This window comes from Mixophyes fleayi, chromosome 5 (assembly GCF_038048845.1).
Source record: "Mixophyes fleayi isolate aMixFle1 chromosome 5, aMixFle1.hap1, whole genome shotgun sequence".
In the NCBI taxonomy this organism is placed as follows: Eukaryota; Metazoa; Chordata; class Amphibia; order Anura; family Limnodynastidae; genus Mixophyes; species Mixophyes fleayi.
This window is the reverse complement of record NC_134406.1, coordinates 224,765,788-224,782,681: the sequence shown is the minus strand read 5'-3', so window position 1 is coordinate 224,782,681 and position 16,894 is coordinate 224,765,788. Positions and strand designations below refer to the sequence as shown.

Sequence of the window (16,894 nt, the reverse complement as noted above, 5' to 3'; positions counted from 1 at the left end):
GGTCTTGGTTAAGAAACAAAAAAATTATTTTGCATGTATATGATTTCTGTTCCTTGACTGTTTTACACTAGTGTAGTTTTGTTTATGTGTATTGACAGTTACTTGTTATGTAAGCATTCATAAGAAAAGCCTGGAAAGAATTCTAAGACAATGTAAGAATCAAAGAATGAATTGATTGAGTTGCATGAATTGCATTATTATTTGCAAGATCAGTGATTCATGAAATCTCTTGTCCAAGAATCAAGGAAGATTTGTTACTTCTTTAGACAAAATCAAGTTTTGTATTAGACAACAGAACATGGAGCTTGATGGGGCATTTGAGAAGCCTAAAATTCTTAATGCAATAGTTAAAATATATTTGGCACTGAAATGATTGATAAGTAAATACAGCACCTGGAAATCCTTTATGGATCACATGACACAAAAATGATAACTGTGATGATGGCAAGAATAACAGGCAGCTGGTAAAACTTTCTGCCTAGGCCTTAGGTGGTCAATGCTAGTTGCAGAAAGACAATGCTCCCCTGTCATTAATGTTTAATGAATTTTCAAATAGCATTTAGGGAATGAGTAATTATTGAAATCTGAGACATTATGTGGAATCCTTACTTTCTAGTAAATTCTTTTTTTTTTTTTACAAATTGCTATTGGCCCAACATTCACTAAATTATTTGGAGGCTGGGTATCACTGACATGCAGAGAATATTGATTCTTCATTAATCACTCATCTATACCTCTGGATTGGATAATGCCATACAGCAAAGGTTATGAACATTACCATGGGAGCTGAAGAGTACTTGAAACCCTGGAGAGCAATAACTATCTTATGGGATATAAATCGTTCAACCGTGATCTAACGTCTTCTAGTATAGATTAGACAACGGCTAAATTATCTAGCTCCTAAACTTCCTGGTATTTGTTTCCTTATAGTAGCTAGCTAAATGGAAAAGTACTGTAACTGATTTAAAAACTGTATTTCAGACATATTAAATATAAGTGTTAATTTTAATAGAAAAGTTAGCCTTTGATGAAGGTGCATTTAAAATTATACTTTAATACAAAAAAGGAGTCCCATTTAATCATATTAAAACTGATTTTATTTATGGAGTGGAAATTATTTAGGACAGAGTGGGAAGAATCAGAGGAGAGGTAGCAATGTATGTGAAAAATGCATAAATACTACTTTAATACAAAGTATTGAAGGAAAAACTGAGGTCCTTTGGGTGACCATAAAACAGGGGATAAGGATACTCTTCGTACTGGGGTGATTTATAGACCACCAGGCCAGGAAGAAGAACTGGACAGGAACCTATTGCAGGACATCACTTAAATGGCATTAAAAGGAGAGGTATTCTTGTATATAATTGATTGATTGAAAGTAGATTCAATTATAGACCTATTACCCTCTATTGTTGATTCTGATCAAGTGGGATTTGTCTTGGGCCACGAGGCCTGTAACAACCCCACAAAAATAATTGATCTTATTCATCATATATCAGCCAATAAGGTTCAAGCCCTATTGCTTTCCACTGATGCGGAAAAAGCCTGGACTTTTATGACAGGGGAACTGGAGCAGATGGGTTTGGGCCCTACCTGCCTCCAGAGAATGATAGCGTTATATAATTTCCCAATGGTTAGAATCAGATCAATGGAGGCCTCTCGGAGCCTATCTACATCTTCAGAGATACCAGGCAGGGCTGACCCTTGTCTCCCTTGATTTTCATACTGTGTATGGAAGCCTTAGCCAGGACTATCTGTCTAAATTCAGATATTAAATGCTTTCATGTCCACTTTAAATAGTTTAAACTGGCCCTATTCACAGACAACCTCCTAGCTATTACCACCTGCCCAACCACTACATTACCTAATCTAATTGGTGAATTCAAAGAATACGTGCAACTCTCCAATTTTAAGGTAAATTACACCAAGGGGTAAATGTATCAAGCTGAGAGTTTTCCGGCGGGTTTGAAGAACCAATCAGATTCTAGCTGTCATTTATGTAGTACATTCTACAAAATGACAGCTACAATCTGATTGGTTGCTATAGGCAACATCTCCACTTTTCAAACCCGCCGGAAAACTCTCAGCTTGATACATTTACCCCCAAATCAGTTACCCTAGGCTTGAGTATTCCTGAACAATTGGCCTATAATGTTCAGTCATCATTCAGGCTTTCTTGGCACCCGTCACAATTTAACTATCTAGATGTCCACATCTCCTCAAATATTTCACGATTATTTAGCCTACATTTTTCACCCTTATTAACAAAATCTGGGGAGACCTCCACTAATGGAGATCAGAATTAATAATAAATCATATTTTTCCTCTTAGGTTGATTCCGTATTCAACTCCACTGATACCATGTTGCATTGGGACTCCATAGTAATAGTAATGGGAGACTTTAATCTACCTGATGGGAACTGGGAGGGGTCTTTTCCAAGTTCCACTAGAAGTAGGGACATTCTGAACTCCATCTAGGGATCATCTCTCAAGCAATTGGTGAGGGAACCACTTGCAGGGATGCAAAATTAGACTTAATACTTACAAATGGTGTCAGTATAGCCAATATAAATGTGGTTAAGAACCTAGGAAGCAGTGACCATCAAGCAGTATGATTTATTATAAAGACAGAGACCGACTTATACCAAACAAAAACAAAGGTGTTAAATTTTACGAGGGAATAATTTTTAAAGATGGGAAAATGTGTAAGTAACTCTTTGGCAGAGTGAAGTAACTTGAAAGGAGTGCAGGGGAGGTGGGGGGAATTAAAAAGTGCAATACTACAAGCAACAGACCTTTGTATCACAAGGGTTAAGAAAAGTACAAGGAAAAGGAAGCCACTGTGGTTTGTAAAAGAAGTAGCAAGTATTGTGAGAGCAAAAAGGATGGCCTTTAGGTAATATAAGCAGACTCAGAATAATGAAGACAAAGAGGTGTATCTTGTTAGACAAAAGGAGGCTAAGAGGGTAATCAGATGTGCAAAGGAACAAGCTGAAGAGAAAATGTCCCAGTCAGTAGGAAGAGGAGGCAAAACATTTTTTAGGTATATAAGTGAAAGGAGAAAAACAGAAGTAGGAATAATAAGACTAAAAACAGAGTGTGTGAGTTTTGTTGAGGGAGACAAGGAAATAGCAGATCATCTGAATAATTATGTTTGCGCTGTATTCACTACAAAAGGAGAGGGGAAGGGGCCACAGTTAAGTTGTAAGTATATTCATAAAAATATGTAGATACAAGTACATTTACAGAAGAGAAGGTCCTAACAGAGCTGTCAAACCTGAAAGTGGATAAATGAATGGGCCAAATGGGATACATCCACGGATACTAAAAGAGCTTAAAGTGGAGCTGGTAAAATTATAACAGAGTTATTCAACCAGTCACTTGCTACAGGAGTAATTCCAGAGGACTGGAAAAGAGCAAATGTTGCCCCACTACACAAAAGTGGAAGAAAGGAGGAGGAAAGCAACTACCGACCAATGAGCCTTAGTAGTAGGTAATTTGATGGACACACTCTTAAAGGAAAGAATTGTAGAATATATAAACCCCAGCAATTTAAAGGATCCAAAACAGCATGGATTTCTTGGGGGGGGAGATTGTGTCAAACAAATCTAATTGACTTTTCCTGACTTGGCGACTAAAGTATTAAATCAAGGGGGGTGGGGGCGTAGATGTAGCTTATCTGGATTCAGTAAGGCTTTTACACTGTCCCACAATGCAGACTGATAAATAAGCTCAAAAGCATGGGTTTGGATTCTAAGGTGGTTGAATGGATAAGATTGTGGTTGCAGGGTAGAAAACAGAGAGTTGTATTAAATGGAGTGCACTCACAGGAGGGAAAGTTTACCAGTGGAGTACACCAGGGATCTGTATTTGGAACACTGCTTTTTAATATCTTTATTGGTGCCAAAGTATGCCTTTTTGCACATGACACAAAGATATGCAACAGGGTAGGCTCACCAAGAGGGGTAAAACAAATAATTGACGATCTAGGTAGACTAGTGGAATGGTCAAGAGCGTGGCAACTACAGTTTAATGCCCAAAAAATGCAAAATCATATACTTGGGTCTCAAAAACCCAAAGGCTAAATATAGTATTAATGGCACTTTAATGGAAACTACTGAGGAGGAAAGAGATCTAGGTGTCACTTTTTCAGTTGACTTAAAGAAAAGTAAGCAATGTAACAAAGCAATGAGAAAGGCAAGTTGAATGCTTGATTGCACAGGGAGAGGAATCAGTAGCATAAAGAAAGAAGTAATAAAGAAGTCATAGGTATGTCCTTATCTAAAACACTGTGTTCAGTTCTAGAGGCCATGTCTCCAGAAGGATATAAATACATTAGAGACTGTACAAAGAAGGGCAACTAAAATGGTGCATGGTCTATAAACTTTGGAAAGACTAAAAAGATATTAATATGTATAGTTTATAGCAGAGAAGAGAAAGGGGGGATATGATATAAACTTTCAAATATATCAAGGGTTTTAACAAGGTACAGGAGGGAAACATTCTTCACAGGAAGAGAAGTACTAGAACACGAGGACATGCACTGGAACTGGAGGGAATTAGGTTCAGAGGAAATCTGAGGAAAAATTACTTCACAGAGAGGTAGTGGACAAGTGGTATTAGCCTCTACCACCTCCCGTCAGAGGTGGTAGAGGCTAATACAGTAGAGCAATTTAAACATGTTTGGCATAAACATAAGGATATCCTTAAATAGAAATAAGCATTAAATAGGGCTGGAGGTTACCATAGGTTAAAAAATGGGCAGACTAGATGGCTTATCTGCCATCAAATGCTATGCTTCTATTACAGAAATACAGGTAAGAGCGTGTACCAGCAACTATTGTGCGGTATCATTCCTGCCCAGAATGAGGTAGGTTCTAGTTCACAAACTGCCCTTGCTTTACTATGTTGATATGTGTAGACATCAAAATTTTACCATCCACAGATGAAAACTGTCTTTGTTCAGAGAAGTATTTCTAATATTGGATCAATAGTTAATTTTCAACAAAATGATTTGCAAAACTTTCATTTCCAGCTAGAAGAACAAAAGTAAAAAAATACATTTAGGGTTAAAAGGTTGTTTAGTTTGGGATATACCTTAAAAAGCACTGTGCCTGATTCATCTCCCAGACTCACAGCCAGGAGAAATTTAATAGTAACATAGCTCCCTTGTAAGGTTACAGATGAAACTGATTGGAGAGGAAGTCTTAGGTGTACAGCCAAAAAGGGTGAGTATTGAAATTTTTCGGTTCAGACCACTCAGTTTCTATTCTTTAATGATAACATGTTTATATTGACCAAAACTATCTCACCAGACTATCAAATTCCATTTGGACCAGCTTTGATCCATTAGGTCAGAAAAACATGTTTGTCAATGACTACATTGACCTGTGTATGGGTTTATTAGCTATCATGTAATAGGGACTCTCTAGAACTCCATTTCATTTGCCTGCTCATCAACAGACTGTATCTATCCAATTTGACCTTTTGTGTCTAAATTAATTAAGACCAATCATTCAGTGATCAGGCTAAATAAATGGATTTCCAAAAGACTCCATTTAAGTGCCTAGTTACAATAAATCCTGTGGTTGGTGTTGTTATAGTCTTTGATGTAAGAACCAAATTTGTAGTAAAATCAGTCGACATGGAAAGACAGGCAAAAGGGACCATTATAAATATAGTGTCCTGCCTATAAAAGATTCAGCATTTTTTCCAGCCAGCTGGTTTAATTCTTAATCCAAGCACGTAATAGCTCCCAAGAAAATGACACCTAATTAATCACAATGTATGAATTAATGGACCATGACACCTGAAACACCAGGTGATGCAATCTGGTAATTGTACCTGATCGCTGAACACTTGAATATGTGACCAATTCAGCAAACAATATGGGGTGGTAAATTGCACTTATCTAGTTGTTTAGAAGACAGGCCAAACGACCATATTGCAGGTGACCCATAGAGTGTAGTTGGCCAATAACCAGATATAAATGTCAAAATTGTTTGACCATCTTTTCCTATTTTTCCCAATCATAGCAGTTTTAATCATGCAGGTTAAACCCACACAAGCTACAGTGTGTGACTAATTTGACCAAATCTGGTCCTGAAACTGAGTCGCTAACATTATTGCCTGATTTCCACTGAAGAATATGCTTCCCTCACAAACACTTCCTTTCCTAAAGTAACGTTCATTGTAAAAAGTTGTTGAATGGTTTGCATATATTTATGTGAATGTGATTAGTAGCTCTTTTTCGATATCTCGCTTAGACTTAATGGTCTTTTAATAATCAATGAGGGCCCCTCATATGTAGATCTCAGATCAGTCTGCCTTTAAGCTAATTTAAACATACTACTAACATACTACTATCTAGTAAAACCATGTCTCACAATTATTTAGGTTGAGGTAATTCACATAGCAGGACATTGTAGCAAGAGTGTGTTAACACTCTCACACTGATTTTAATAATAACCAGACATTGAAACTAGCTGAAATATTTACTTTGCCAAGTTTATGGTAAACCAATCTTAGCAACAACATGTTAAATACAGTTAATGCTAAGACGGTAATAAAAAGCTATTGAATACTGTATTTCCACTAGGAAATGTATGTCATCACTGCAATAAAAAACTGAAACATGAATTTAATGACACTGGTAAAAATCCAACTATATTTTGTCAATCAAGTTGATAACTCACATTTTTACCGTATTGACTTTACTGATGATAATTTAATAACAAACGTTTTCGGTTTGCATAAATTAAAATTATACAGCACCAAAGTTTGCATTGATTTGCACACACACATATACACAAATATAATTTACCATTTTCCTATGAGTCAAGATTTCACAATTTATTTCCTTGGCATGCTTATTCATTTGTTTCAAATATTTTAGAGAACTCATTTTTTAGTGAATGATGACAAAATATGAATGATTATCCTGTAACAAAAGATGTTTAACCAGAGACAGCACAAGGCTTTGAAAATATTTAAATCTAATTCAGTTTGGCGAATAATCTTTGGTTAATTTATGTTTAGGGAACAGATGAACTGAAAAAAAAGGTGATAGTTTAGCAAAACAAAATAAGAAATATATCAGAAATAAATAAGAACTCTACTACAAACTGAGCTTCCCACCTAAGATAGCCTCACTCCAGGCAGAAGTCTGATCTGTCCTCTCCAATAATTTTCGGAGTGCTAGAATGGCTGGACGAGTGGAATGACTGGGAAAGAATCTTACAGTTGTCAACGCACTTAAAGTTTTGCCTGATCTGAGCACAAATGGCTCAAAAACTGATTCAGTTCCAGTGCTGATCCTATGGTACCAGGTGGGGGGTCCAGGAGAAATACGCCCACGGTACTTCTACACAGGAGTAGGCTTCCTCGAGGAAAAATCCATTTGAGTGGAGTTGTTCTCTAATGGAGACATTTGTATTGTATTTACAGTAAAAAAGAGCAACATTTTATAAATAAATTTGACTACTTTTCCATAAAATCTATGTCACTTTTCCCAGATGCAGAGAATTTCTATTTTTTTTTCTTTGCTAAGTCATTGGGAGCATTAGTATGTTAGTGTTCAACAATTCAGTGGTTGGTGGGGTTTCAGTAAACAAATATGTGAAATACACTGTAATTAATGTTGCACACTGTTCCTTCATGAACCCCCAATGTACAGGTCACAATAAGTTGTAAGTTCACCGTTATGGACGGAGTTTCCAAGAATCTTACAAGCATTTATTGGTCTTAACTTTCTGCAACTTTTATAGAATTACAGTATTTAGAAATTGTTTTACATTAGACTTTAACAATGATGTTCTATTTAAAAGAAAATGCATAAATCAAGTTGGGAGCAAGACAAAAATTAATCAGCTTTGGATTTTACATTTCATTGTGATACCGTTTCATTTTTGTAACCAGTGACTCTCTGGCTGTTAAGGAACTGCAAGTCCCAGCATGCCCTACAGGTCCACTTGTTACCTACCTCTAACTTACTGTATATCAAATACAAAAGTACAATATGGTAATACCATTCTTTTCATTAAACTATTGGGCTTTCTCAAAAGCTTTGACAAAATGTAATCAAGACTAGTCCTTGAATACCTGATTATCTGATTTTATAATTATTTGAATTCAGATAGATAAATCACAGTCACAGGAACTTAGCTAATTGTTACTTAAATCTGGCTCATTTCTGATTATTAAAACCTGGCCATTCCTAGGGCTAAGCAATTTTTTCATTTTAGCTGTTACTAAATGCTGTATTCCATTATTCTCAATCACCTGTCAGCCTATTATTAGTTGGGCATTATGGGAAATGTAGTTTAGCAGCAGCTGTCTGACTCTGTTAAAGATTCTGCCATATACATTGGGTCTGCCAGAGTACTAATTGCTACTCCTAGAAGGGTACTATCTATACTTGGCCCTGGGGACGGAGCCTACACTTAGAACAATGCTATTTAACTTTACATTACAGACTACTTGATAATCTTACATTCCCAAAATATGATTTGAGATAAACATCACATAGACCCATAACTTTTAAAGTGCAGCACCTTTTCGTAAATACTGCATGATCCCGAAATGATCTGATTGATTTTGTATTTTTTGTATTTTGTATTTTATATTTTTGTATATTATGACTATGAATGCTTTCAGTCTGTGAAAAAGAATGTATTGTAACAAAATATAGACTTAGAATGTACTGATTGCCTTACATTACATGTTGAATGTAACTGTGTGTGACTGTGGATCAATATAATAAATCCCTGTACATGAAATAGAGAGTTTAAGAAGGAATCAATCTATTGACATTGGATAACTCTTTACTCCGTTGATAAGGAAGTGGACTAACCAGGTTTAATCAACATGAATTAACGGCCTGTATATTGTCTTTAAATGTAGACTGTAGGATCACATTTATGAAAAGACCCACACTTTATAACTTATGTATTTCAGAATACAAAATATTGAATTGGTTCATGGGGTTTTCCTTTTGCATAAAAAAATTCAATGAGATTTTATCTTGCACCCTTGATGCAACCGAAAGCACCATTGGCATATATACGATTTAATCTGTAACATGAAGATAGTTTTGTGTAAGAAATTAACTCAACCCTAAATAATTGCAGCAACAAAGCACTTTACAATTCTTTCCGTGTGGTTCTATATTGATATGAAAACAAGTCTTGACTAGGACCAGAATGATCTTCCACAAATGTAATTTATTCTACAGGACTGTGTATACTTACTAATAGATGACCCAGATGCCTCTAAAAGTCATCATTGTACTTTTTTTCATATATATATATATATAAAAGGTGAGCTGTCTGTACATATGGAGAACCGTTTGACTCCTTCTGGCTTCATACTCTTGCACGGCTCATCATGCCACATATTTTGTGTTCCTCAGGCAACAAGAGCAATCATATACACTATGTAATGTTTGGCACTAGGAGGGTATGGCGTGAGTTCATTTTTGTTTTTTTGTTTTATCATACCTGCATAAACCACATGGAGCCATGCATTCAGAGTCTTGAAACTGATCTTTTGTATAGTACAATTAACTAATTGCTTTCCCACTAACATTTTAAACATGAAACCTACACATCTTTTTTTTTTGCCAACTGGGTATGTCATCATGATTATCATTTTTTGTCTTCATTCCTATGTCAACAAAGGTATTTTTCAATTTGTCTTCATAGAGTCACACAGTGACAATGTGAGGAATCATTGTGCTGTTTACCACTCTGGCTTTTCGGTTGGTAAAATTGGATAACTAGGGTTACTATACTTGTGATATGGGATATGTCTCTGAGGAAGTTGCCCTATGGCAATGAAACGCGTTAGTCACCTTTAATATGTTTCTGTTTGGGATTCTTTACCACTCCATACCAGAACTGTTCATCTCCAACTTTATCCACTCTCGAGCCACTGTGTGCACACAGGAATATTATTACTACAGAGGCGGATTGTTATTCAATTGGAACTTCTACACACTGATTCTATTTTCCAAGGGAGTGTTTATTCTGCTACTGCTCCAGCTGCTCCAGGCTCTACGGAGTCAGCCGGCTTCAATGTTCCAGAGTGACAGCATGGTGAGACGGACCCCACGTTGAGTGGTCTGGTAAGACTATACTTTTCCCACATAGCTGGGTACTATGCAGGATTTGGAGACTCTTGAACAGGCACTATCTGTTTTAATACTGGTCCGGTAAGACTGTCAATTTCACCCCCACGTAGCTGGGTGTTACTTCGGACCTGGAAAATATTTTTTGCATCATTCTAATAGACACTGTTTGTCTCTTCCTACATCGCTCCTATTTTTCATATTATATATTCAGAAGATTCCCATCTTTTCAGCTTTATTGCATCTGTCTCTTTATGGCCATTTGTTTTTAGGGTCATTTTCTGAAATTCCAGCTAATAGGCAGAGAGTTATTGTTGTATCACTGAATGGTTTATGTATATCAAACAGAGTGGTTCCTCCCTTATATGATATTATTTTATTTGGTAATATACCATATGTGATTTTGTATATATTTGTTACACATGTGATGGTTTTTTATACATGTTTTAATAAATTGTATATGTTATCCGCAGTTCACAGTTGCTTTTGTGGCTAACTGACCACCAGCGTATATTTCTCTTTCATTACTATACTTGTGTTTTAATGGACAATATGAATTGGATTTTGACCCTGGATCAACGTGATATCCTATTTGATGGGGCCTGAATTCTAGCCTAGTGAAGACTACTTGTGGACGCTAGTATAAACTTTGTGTTATCAATATTATTCATTTGGAATTTAGGAAATCTATCCTACTTTGGTGGTACTTCGGAAGATATTTTATGACTATATTTTACACCCTTAACATTGGTGTTCAGATACCTGAAGTACAGAGGTTGCCTTGTTGTTACATGGTTCTGCTTTAGTGGTCATTACATACAGCACCTTTTAGACATTACAACTCTTAAGACATTGATATCTTCTATATGAAAGTTAACACAGCACTAGACAACACACTGTGTACACTACCAAGTTGTTCTGCCCTTACTTTGAATGTTCTCCCAACACAGAAGTTCATCTATTAATCTGTCCTGGAATGTACAAACAGCACTAGTTCTTCAGCCTTATCATAATATTTGAAAAGAATGATAATCATGATGAATAGCCATTTTAAAGTTTTTTCCATGACTTCAGCTGCCATGGCTTGTTGATCAGTTCTGGTAGAGATTATTTAGTTTACTTTCAGACACCAATAAGCCGGCAACTTTTATTGTTCAGAGTAATGTTGCCGCTCCTTGTAGTCCTTGGTATGTGTTTGCTGTTGTTGGGATTTTCTGTCGCCGTTGTTACAAAGTGGTTTCATATTCCAGACGTTCCTGAATAAGTGCATCATCTTTATACTGAAGCCGAGGGGGAGAAGGTGAACATTCAAAAGCTAAAATTGCCTTACGTAGGCTTCTATCCAACACATGCCTCTCCCAGGCTGGATACCTATTTCTAAACAGATCAATTTTAATAACAGATTCTTCAATCCTTGGAGGCCTTGAGGATGGAGTAGAGGGGACTGTTGGCCTCACCTGAAAGACTGGCATGCAGCCGTCTCTTTCCGAGAATTTTTGATCTCGATCACTGGCCACACTCCGGTTATTGGACATAGATCTAAGAGTGTTTGAAGCCACCTCGGGGGGCAATGGAAAGGCAGTCACAGGGTCCTCGCAAGCACAGCTTGGTGACTGCCCAAACCTAGGCCCATTAGGATGAAAGAAGGCATAGTACATAAGCATAAAAACAATACCAGTTAAAAAGCTGCTAAACACTACACACAGTGCTGGGATAGCAAATGCATCCAGGATTTGGGGGGCCTTATACAGATACCACAGGGTACTCAAGGCAGTGTTCTCCAGAAGGATGACAAAGTAATAAATAAACAGCCTGCACCGTGTCCTTCCTTCCTTGACGTTAAACCAGCTAAAGATGTAGATTATTCCAACAACCATATCAAACACAATCTCCTCCCACTTAGTGATACAGAATTCCGTCTCACAATGCACAATCCAGAAAGTCATGATGCACCAGTGAAGGACAATAAATATTCCAAAATAAAGTTGGAAAACTGAGGCAAAGAGAGCAAATGTTATCACTCTGGCTGCAATGGTGAAGAAATGCCAGCAGAATTGGATGATCACTGCCATGTAACTGATCGGCTTCTTGTCATCTCTGGAGTCCCGTAATGCTTTCTGATAAGATGCCAGGGCCCATGCCAAGGATACAAGGGAAGCAGCAGCTGTAAGACCTGCAACATGAAAAGAGCATTGCTTACAAATATGGCATAGAAATAAATATCACACGTACATTTTGAAAGTAATGGAATAATAAAATATTCAAAATACCATCTAAAAATGCTATTTTATGACTTATCTAGTTTGTGATTGGTAGAATTTTGAGAATTTGACTGTTGTAAATTACAATACAGACTTGTAAAGATTTTTTCACCATAGATGACACATTTATTCTCAATTTAATATGTAACAATAAGAAATGTAAAATCAGCATTGTCCACATATACATGTGAATTCAGATAAATGTACATTATGGTGTTACCTTGCTGGGTATGGGATGAATGGACACTTCTGTAGTATTAAAGATTATTTGCAGAATCAGACTTATAACAGGGCATCTCTCTCTTTCGCTCTCCCTTTCCCTCTCTCTCCCTCCCCCTTCTCTCTCTCTCCATCTTCCTCTCTCTCTCTCCCGCTTCCTCCCTCTCTCTCTCCCTCCCTCCCTCTCCCCTATATCCCTCTCCATCCAACCCTTCTCTCCCCCTCTCCCCCTCCCTCTCTTTCCCTATACAGGAGAGAGGCTTTTCTATGTATATATGTACTCCATCACTACCATTACCTATTCACAACTACATATGTTAATAAACTTTTTTTCACACACTCAAGACAGAATCTAAAGTATTTGAAATATTCTGATCTGTATAAATGTTTGTATAGCCTAGGATGTTGTTTGTTAAACATTAGTCAAGAAAGTTGTCTTAATTGTAGTAACAGCTTTCTGTGGGGCCCTATGATTATCAAATTTTAAAAGAATTGAATATTCCAAACAAATGGAATTACGTGTTATGTATTTTTTTTACTAATGTAGTTGCATTAAATGTTATTTCAACATTGTTTTCAAAATGCTTCCTAACAAAAATAATGCATGCATACTGCGGCAGCAATTTGCATGAGATTATTGAGGAAGTGGTCTTATTTCATGGTCAGATGCAGAGATCTAAACAAATTACAGAAAGCAGGCAAAGGATAGGCAATCACTAACCCATACTTTTCAAATACATTCTCCTGTACTAGATACTATTAAGAACATATATATTTTTTATTTTTAGATTGCCTTTAAAAGACCAATCAACCTACAATGCAAGTTACTTGACAGTACATATTTATCCATTGCCACTTATTTTATATGATATATATGAAACAATAAGGCCTATAATGTTTTAGTTGTCATTAAGTCGCCTAGCGGTTGATTTCCACTTGTACTTTTACCCGAGAGCATTTACCAAGAGTTATCTTACCTAACGAATAAAGACACATGACACTTGTTTGGCGAACAAAAGTTCACAAATTTTATTGTAAATAAATTAAAGTGGTGGCAACTAAAAAGTCGAACCAATAAGCTCTCAGCCACTCCAAAAGCCAGAATTATGGTAACCCACTATATTCAGATAGTACTTGGCGGTGGAGCACAACTCTACCCCGTTTGGCTCACTAGCCGAGGCCCGCCCAGATAGGCGGTGTCCCATAACTCCCGAGGGGGAGTATTACTAAATGAACCTCCCTATTAAGGGGGAGTGCCCAACCGCCACCCGAATGTGTCATTATGACTGCTGATTGGCAGGCTTTTCTGCCACCAAGACCCTTCAGGAAGAACAATGCAGAGCAAACAAACAATGCAATCAACACAATGTAATCAGGACCAGGGCGGGTGGGGAATTTTCCAGTGGCAAGAGAATGAAAAGCCTTCCCCAACTAAGGCCATCCCCAGACTTCCTTGCTGATTGGCTGTTAAATCATAACAAAAAACCCTGTAATATTAACTCTCGCCATGCTCATATCATTTTATCTTTTATATTCCATAGGGCCACTTCCTGCCTTCTTTTATCTTTCTGCTCAATTGAGATGGTATAGCTACAAGTACGGCTCATTTTCGGAAGTTGCATAAGTGAAACTTTTAGTTAAGTACTTGGCTTCAAGCTTATTTGAATATTTGCTGAGGATGTTTCAAAGAACTGTGCTTATGTAACTGTAATTAGTGGGACTGATAATCTATTAACAGACACAAAGGTTATTGATCCACATCATGTTCTGTATTACAGACAATTAGTAAGCAAGGCATCAATGTAACCACTCTAATTTCTCAAACAGAAACATGAAGGGCAGGCCCGGCGCTCCCATTAGGCAAGGTTAGGCACTTTCCTAGGGCGCCGGGCTCTGGAGGGCGCCTGGAGGGCGCCACAGATTAAACATTTATTTTAAACTGTGCGGCGACCGCTGACCATACCTTTCACGGCCGCCGCACAGATTCAGATACATCCACAGGGAGGGGTGGAGGGACTATTGCTCACCACCACCGCCGTCTCTCTCTGCTCCGTCTGCTCCCCTCCACTCACTGACTGTCGGGGCGTGACATCATCTTCACAGCCCGACAGTGTCAGTGAGTGGAGGGGAGCAGACGGAGCAGAGAGGAGGCAAGTTAAGGTAAGAAAAGACGGGGGGGGGGGGGCGCCTATTTTAGAAAATGGGGCGGGGGACGCCGATTTTGAAAATGTGCCTAGGGCTCAAAGGACCCTAGCACCGGCCCTGGTGAAAGGTGTATGTGGATGGCTGCACCAGTCACTGTACAGCACTGTTTCCTAAAAGACATGATGTACACTTGTATTTCAAGCATGCATAATTATTGTGCTACAATGGCACACATCAACAATACTCCACAAAGCTTAAGTATGGTGATGTCATGTTTGATTCTGCGGATGTACAATCACAACATTTAGCACACTTCTGGTTTAGCTATAGAAGAGATTTTTAGCCTTGCTAACATTTTAATGTCTAAACTCATATAAAAAAATAAAAGTTCATACAAAAAGTTTTTACATCTATTTTATTTAAAATGATTTGCCCACACATGTTGGAGGCAGCCATCTTGTTCACCAATGTGCAAAGTTATTTGTTCCCTGGACACTGGAGACAGATTTCTTATTAACATTGGCTCATCTTACAAGATGGCTGCCACTTTGGTATGTATGTAAAAGATACACCTTCAATGCCATCACAGTTCTTTCCTTTTTGATGATCCGTCTTGACTTAGGAATAAAAAGGTCCACATAAATGAACATTTCATTAGATTAAATACACTTTAGGGGCCAATGTTGCTGTCACAGTCAACAGGTGTCTGTGGGATCCTTAGAGCCCGCTAGGTTTAGCGCCACCTACAGGGAGGCAAAGATTCTAATGAGACAGAAGGTTTCAGCAGTGACCCCTGCAAGGGAGCTTGGGCTTAACATCTTCTGCCCCACAGGTCGTGGCCCTCCAAGTAGGCACCCAGCATGCCCCTGTGGAGAGTGCAGGATGGAAGATCTGTGGGAAGTAGGTAGCCACAAGCAGGAGAATAGATCAGGTGGATAGATAATCTGCAGCTTGTATACATCAGAGTCTAAGTAGCTTGGGAGACTGGATCAGAAGGCGAGATAAGCTGCAGTAGGTATGCACCAGGGTCCAGGTAGCGGCAGCAGGAGACTGGATCTGAAGGCGCGATGTGCTGTGGCAGGTATGCACCTGGGTCCAGGTAGTTGCAGCAGGACACTGGATCAGAAGGTGCGATGTTCTGCAGCAGGCATACACCAGAGTCCAGGTAGCAAGCAGAAACTGAAACAGGAGCCAGGGAAAGTCACGTCCACACAGGTTGAAATAGACCCAAATTCTGACAGAGAAAGAGAGCAGCCAGGTGTAATATATATATCCTGACCATTAGAGGGCACTGTGCAATGGGAAAAAATGGGAGCAGATACAAGATGGATCTACACATGTGCAGACCCAAATCAAAGATGGTGACCGCAAGCGGCTGCATCAGGAGACTGGGCATGGGAAGACCTAAGTAAGTGCACCGGAACCCGGCCGAATGATCTTCGGGTCCAGTGTGTGATAGTTGATTAGATAAGCTATCTAACAGTACCTGGATCTTGAAGATTATCTTCTCTTTAGTGAAAGGTCACTGTATGCAATCCTCTGCATATCTCGCCCACAGAAGTTACATCTCTTTAGACAAATCTGAATCTCCTTTTGTTGATCACTTCCCTTGAACAGAAGCTCTCTGGACAATCTGGGCATACACACATTCACTCACTGACCCCCATGGACAACTAGAATCATCATCCATAAGCTCTTCTGGGCTATGATAATATTTGATCATGAGGGGATCTATAATGGTTAAATATGTAAACATGACGAGATAGCATATAGAATGTGTTGTACAGTGTTTGATACATTCATAGGTCATTGTGTTGTGTTAGTAATAGGAGTTCTAAATTGTTTCTGTGGATATAGTGACTTGAGAAATATTATGTGATGAATATAGTATATTAAAGCAGAATTACTATTGTTACTTTGGAATACATGGCTTTGTATAAAGGGTTAACGTTATACTGTACCTTGTTTCTTAGACTATTACTGCATTTGTTGAGATTAATATTACATATTTAGATGATTAATACTGCATTTAAAATACTATGTGCTGATTCTTATCTTGTCTTGAGTGGTCTGATAGTAATTGAATGCATTTGGTACAAATTTGTGGTTGCAAGATGGCCAACATCATACCATGCTTTGTTAA

The 16,894-nt window shown here is 38.0% G+C and overlaps 1 protein-coding gene across 1 annotated transcript in view; it reads right to left on the bottom strand.

The window, feature by feature from the left end:
• Nucleotides 1-6,486: 6,486 nt before the first annotated feature.
• Nucleotides 6,487-16,894, bottom strand: part of XKR4 (XK related 4) — a 296,773-nt gene continuing 286,365 nt past the window's right edge. Inside the window, exon 3 of the mRNA XM_075213524.1 lies at nt 6,487-12,299. Coding sequence (XP_075069625.1) covers nt 11,353-12,299 — 947 coding nt within the window. The 3' untranslated portion in view covers nt 6,487-11,352. The remainder of the gene's footprint in view (nt 12,300-16,894) is intronic.